Source organism: Scardinius erythrophthalmus, assembly GCF_964197995.2.
Source record: "Scardinius erythrophthalmus genome assembly, chromosome: 5".
In the NCBI taxonomy this organism is placed as follows: Eukaryota; Metazoa; Chordata; class Actinopteri; order Cypriniformes; family Leuciscidae; genus Scardinius; species Scardinius erythrophthalmus.
The window spans coordinates 4,857,874-4,863,873 of NC_138225.1; the positions used below are offsets into that span (position 1 = coordinate 4,857,874).

Sequence of the window (6,000 nt, forward strand, 5' to 3'; positions counted from 1 at the left end):
AAACCACGCATCTCTATTCTTCCTTAAACATGAGCAGAATCAGCCAGCTCAATCTTGAGGTGGACAGAAACACCAGGCTGGATATTTGCCCATACATGTGTGATTTGTTAACAGTATTTCCAGCACATATTTAAGTTTTGGGCCATAAGGTTGATAATGGTTTTGTGGCACAGTTTGTAGTTTGCTGGCATTATATCAACCACCATCCAGCCAAAAATACACTTTATATCCACGACATTCTAGCGCAGTGAACTCTGTCAGCACACACTTCACATCTGGAAAACTAAAGGAATATATAAATGAATAAGTGAAGCATTTGACTGGGATATCAACAACTGGGGATGAATAATATTTCCATCAGATCATTATCAGTCAATATCAGAGTTTTTATTTTATTATGTGCTTCAGTCTGATATCGGGTCATGATTGCAAGATGATTTAACTGATTAAACGATTTGATTTACTGATTTAAAAGCACTACGCTGTTATATCTATTCAACTACACATTTTGAATTGATGTGTATATTTATATATGCATGTATATGTATGTATATGTGTGTGTGTGTGTGTGTGTGTGTGTGTGTGTGTGTGTGTGTGTGTGTGTGTGTGTGTGTGTGTGTGTGTGTGTGTGTGTGTGTGTGTGTGTGTGTGTGTGTGTGTGTGTGTGTGTGTGTGTATGTATGTATATATATATATATATATATATACATGTATATGTATATATACACACATACATACATACATACATACATACATACATGTGCACCCCGAGTGACGATGCTGAAATAAAATATATACATTTATTTTATGTTTTGCAATTTAATTAATTCAGTTGATTACTTTTAATTTATCATTTATTATTGATGAATAAAATAGAATAAAATAAAATAAAATAGAATAGAATAATACAATAAAATTAAATAGAAAAATGAAATGAAATGAAGAAATAAATAAATGAAGAAATGAAGAAATAAAGAAATGAAGAAATGAAATGAAATAATCACCAAATTCATAAAACCAAAAAAACAACAACAGAAACTCAGCAAACATACCACTTGTCCATCTTACCTGGTTGAATCTCCGTGTGAAGGCAACGACATTGGGAGCCAAAATGTGTTTCTCCTTTTTGTTCCAACCACAGCTTGCAAGCTCCTACAACACAACAGATAAAAACTGAGATTAAGAAAGTAAATACAGTACATTATGATTTTCTTTGCAGTGGTAGTTATTGAAGCCTATGAAGACGCTGAAGAGACAGTGCCTTTGACTGACAGCAGGCCTGTAAGTGGAAGCAGAATGATTATACCGTGGAGCCCCTGTATTTAAACCAAATGTAACTGAACCCGGTCTAAGTGATGATTTCATATGTTCTTTCAGCTCAAGTTTCCACCTTTAAATCAATAATTATGCAGATTGCTCTGATTATTTTTTCAACACTCAACCCCGCGGGAGAGCTGGGTATGACGGACATTCAGAGTTTACTTCATTTGCAGCTTACCCGTTAGTTCAGCTAAACTAATGTGTTTGCAATTATCCTCTATTTATACACTGTCACAATTGATTACTGACGTTGCAAAAACACAGAGCAAAGAAGACAATTAGACGGAAAATGATCTACCGCTTTCCAGATGTTTCTCACAGGTCCTGTAGTCAGGGTTAATGCACATTCAGATGTATGTAATTTCAAAAGAATTGGAATAATAATTCAGAATGATATCCTCCTGAGATCCAGAAAAAAAAAGTTTTTTGAATTTCATTTTTTTTTTTCATGTCATCACATTGTTTAGAGCATAAGAAACAAATGGTAAAAAAAAAAAAAAAAAAAAAAAACATTTTTTGAAAAATAATTCTGATAAAAATAAAAATAAAAATGAATTTTATTCATACGTTATGCTATGTCCTCTGTAGAGGACACCAGGACTCAGTTGTTTATTTTTTTCAATCACCAATAAATTTTGGGGTTTCAGGATTTTTTTTAACCAAAATTTGTATAAAGATGATTCTCAACTATCTTATGAAAGACATAACGGAATGAATTGATACACCATTTTTTTATGCAATATGTGGGTAAAATGGCCCTAAATTAATATTTCCATTCAATGCAATGTATCTATACACTGTATCTAATGTGCACATTAATGTGTTCTTGGAGCAACATTTAATGAAAAAAGAAGTGTAATAATTAGAGTAATAATTGGCAACATTTTAATAATATCTAATATTTCATAGGGATATTGATGTATAATTTATTTCCATATTCTCTTGTTGTGTCTCCCAAATTGCCTGATAAACATGATTTAAGTCCTGATGTCCTCTACAGTGGACACGTATGAAATCAATGCCCTGTTCTGTGACAGAAAGTCTTTTTTTTTTTTTTTAAACCCCATAACATTTTCCTGAGATGTTGGTTTATGAAATACAATTTGAAAAGTAGTCAGATTTAAATTACAATTACAATATAGTATCATATTTCCTACATTTGATCACTGAATTAATGTCAGACATAAAGACCAAGGATAATTTTTTTTCATGGTGAAACCTCCAAACATTTGGTATCTCTGAAAAGCCCTGAATGTGCTCTTTACAGGACACACAGGTTGTGACATGTGACATGTATGATGTCAGAGAAATTCACTAAAATATAATGTCCACTACTTCGGACAAAAGTCTATTCCTGGGTCCCAGAATGATATGCAGTCGCACGTGTTTTTATGACTATTTTCCAATGACTTTGAACGTGGCTCATCCAATCAGATTTTAGATGAAGTTACAACAAACAAAAGAGAAGTAACATCAGATGTGTTGAAAAGACTTTAGCCTGCGCTGAATGAAAGAAATAAACATTTGGAGCAGAATATAAGCAGTCTAACGAGAGACACGTGCGAAATATGAAATACGAAAACGAAAATAAGGTTTTACTGATTTACTAAACACTCATAAACTTTTCATAAACACTTGGGGGGATTTGGAAAGTTAAAAGACCCACATTTAATCAAATTGTCTGTGATGAAGGGAAAATGAAACGTAGGAAAGCGGTTCAGTGATAAAGTGTGGTGATGATGAAAAGAAGGATCCCAAGGCCCTCCAGGTGTGTGTGAGAGCTTGCGGTGAACACTTGGAACGCACTCAACCAACGACAAAGAAAACATGTGAGAGGTCGAGAGGTTGCGTTTTTAACTTTCATTCCCAGAATGCCTGACACTAAAGTGGACGCGCAGCACTGTGGGCCGCCTGAAAGACCCCGACACAGTCTCTCCTGTCCCGACACCTGCTCCTCACATCACTGAAGCTCGTCGACCTGGGGGTTTACATTTCAGTGGCAGTTACTGCTCACAAGCAGCTACAGTCTAGATATACAATGAGATCATGTACGTGAGTGTGTGTGTGTGTGTGTGTGTGTGTGTGTGTGTGTGTGTGTGTGTGTGTGTGTGTGTGTGTGTGTGTGTGTGTGTGTGTGTGTGTGTGTGTGTGTGTGTGTGTGTGTGTGTGTGTGTAATTGAGTGTGTGTGTAATTGAGTGTGAGTTTGTGTGAGTGTGTGTGTGAGTGTGTGTGTGTGTGTGTGTGTGTTTGTGTGTGTGTGTGTGTGAGAATGTGAGTGTGTAATTGTGTGTGTGTGAGTGAGTGAGTGAGTGAGTGAGTGAGTGAGTGAGTGAGTGAGTGAGTGAGTGAGTGAGTGAGTGAGTGAGTGAGTGAGTGAGTGAGTGAGTGAGTGAGTGAATGAGTGAGTGAGTGAGTGAGTGAATGAGTGTGTGTGTGTGAGTGAGTGTGAGTGTGTGAGTGAGTGAGTGAGTGAGTGAGTGAGTGAGTGAGTGAGTGAGTGAGTGAGTGAGTGAGTGAGTGTGTGTGTGCATAAAATTAAATAGCCATATGTGTAGGATATATGTGGATACATATATGATATTCCACTGATAAAAGCACTGAAGTTAAAAATAAAGTTTTGTTTAAGGCTGTCTCCATCACCACTGCGGCGGGTCACAATTCTCTGCAAGTACAGACTGACATTTCTATCACTAATGGTTCATTCACTACAGTAAATTAAAATCATTATCTCACTCTCATGGAAAGTGGCGATGGTCAAAGGTTGCGAGACGGTCAGACCTTACGTCAACTTCCTTTACGGCAACACAATTATCACTGAAGTTCATTTCGAGTCGGGACACACACACACACACCTACAGTCGACTCCGCTCAGCCAAGACTTGACGGGAGTAAAAGAGGAGGCAGAGATGGCAAAAGCAGACACAGCTGGAGGTGGTTCCCCCTTTTCCTTCGCATCAGCGGGAAGTCTGCGTTCGGGAGGTCAGAGGTCACGCTGTTCCAAGAGACCGCGTAAAAATGTCAGGAGAGGAATTATGGGTGAATTCAAGAGGCGAGCCGTCGGCTTTTACAACTGAATTGAGGCCAATTGTCAAAATTCTAAGGTATCTCACATTAACATGATGATGAAGATGAATAATGTGATACTAACTAACACAACTATAGCAGACTCATGGAAAACAGGCTCCAGTGGCCATGAAGATGCTGGATAACACGCAGAAGTTTCCTTATTTTAATGCAACTAATTCTTTCTGCCAAAACCGCTTCTCTTGTGTTTTTTCAGTGCTTTGTTAATCTATTTTCCATTAAACTGATTAATAAACTCTAATTACAGTTAAAACCCACAAATATGCAGCAATCCAATCAAGAGTGTTTTCTCATAATTAAGAACGGAAAAAAGGACGATCAGCGCAGGAGTTGAGAGACTGGATTCATAAATTTCTGTTCTCAATTAAAAAAAAGCTCAATAGGTTCCAGGGTTATAACCATTAAAATATTTTCCTTGCTTGAAATAAAATATATATATATAAAAAAAACTTTTTATTTAATTTCAACCAGTTGCTAAAGCAACATCTTGTTTTCCTTTAGTTTAATTGTATGTACTAAAATAACAAAAACTGAAACGAAAATTAATAATAAAATATACTTAAAAAAAACTTTCAAATGACAAAAACACAACAAAATGACTAAAATTTCAAAAATAAAAAAAATACAAAAATAAAATCTAATAGTTTTTTTAAATTCTATATTTAGAATAAAATCTAATTACTGGAAATGTAACCACTCATCATCAGGACTGAAAAACAAAACAAATTTTACTAATTTGTATATGTTTTTTCAATTTTAATATTTTTTAGTAGTTTCTTTGTATCTTTAATTCATTTTATTTCATTTTTTTTTTTTTTTTTTTTTTTTTACATTTAGGCACAATGTCTAAATTTCTAATCTCATATTTTATTTCAGCTTTAATTCAATTGACTCGATCAGCAGAAAAATGGCCAATACCGCTTAAAAACCAGGAATACCAGCTTAAACCAGCAAAGTTAGTTTTTAAACAGCATTGCTATGTACTTACAATGAAACATTATTGGGCAATTGATTTCCCTGTAGACTTCCATTTCAGTCAACACATTTTATTGTTTTTATAAACCTAGTTATGCATTAAAAGCCTGAGTACTCTATTGCCTTTAAAGCCTGAATGTATTAATCACATAGACACTGAGCTAGACTAATGAAAGCCTGAATCCGTGGCCCGCTGACAGACAGATTAAAGCTGGAGCAAGTCGGTTTACAAACTCTCTGTTACGCGTCATGATTCTCTGCTATTGAGAAGAGAGATGACGAAACGGGTTTATGTGCGGCTATAAACACAGCACTGAGGTAATCAGCTTCTTCAACTCCAGATGTACACGATTGTCCTCAGCAAACACAACCGATCAAATCCACACAACTATTGCTCAGTCTCTATAATAGCATGTCTCGTCATATATACACTTATGCACATGTCACATAGGCTGGTGTGTGTATGATATAAGTGCATTCAAAAGACTGAATGTCTGAAAAATGGCTACAAACACAAACAGAGAAGCAGACGTTACAGCATCTTAAAGGCCTCTTCCAAAAAAAAAAAAAGTGGTAAACGGCCATCCGAACATCACAATTTAATAAATCATACACAGACC

The 6,000-nt window shown here is 35.7% G+C and overlaps 1 protein-coding gene across 2 annotated transcripts in view; it reads right to left on the minus strand.

The window, feature by feature from the left end:
- Positions 1–6,000, minus strand: part of LOC308691447 (ras-specific guanine nucleotide-releasing factor RalGPS1) — a 165,540-nt gene that overhangs the window by 127,764 nt on the left and 31,776 nt on the right. For both annotated transcript variants that reach the window (XM_081366649.1, XM_081366650.1), the window contains exon 5: positions 1,069–1,152. In XM_081366649.1, coding sequence (XP_081222775.1) covers positions 1,069–1,152 — 84 coding nt within the window. The remainder of the gene's footprint in view (positions 1–1,068; positions 1,153–6,000) is intronic.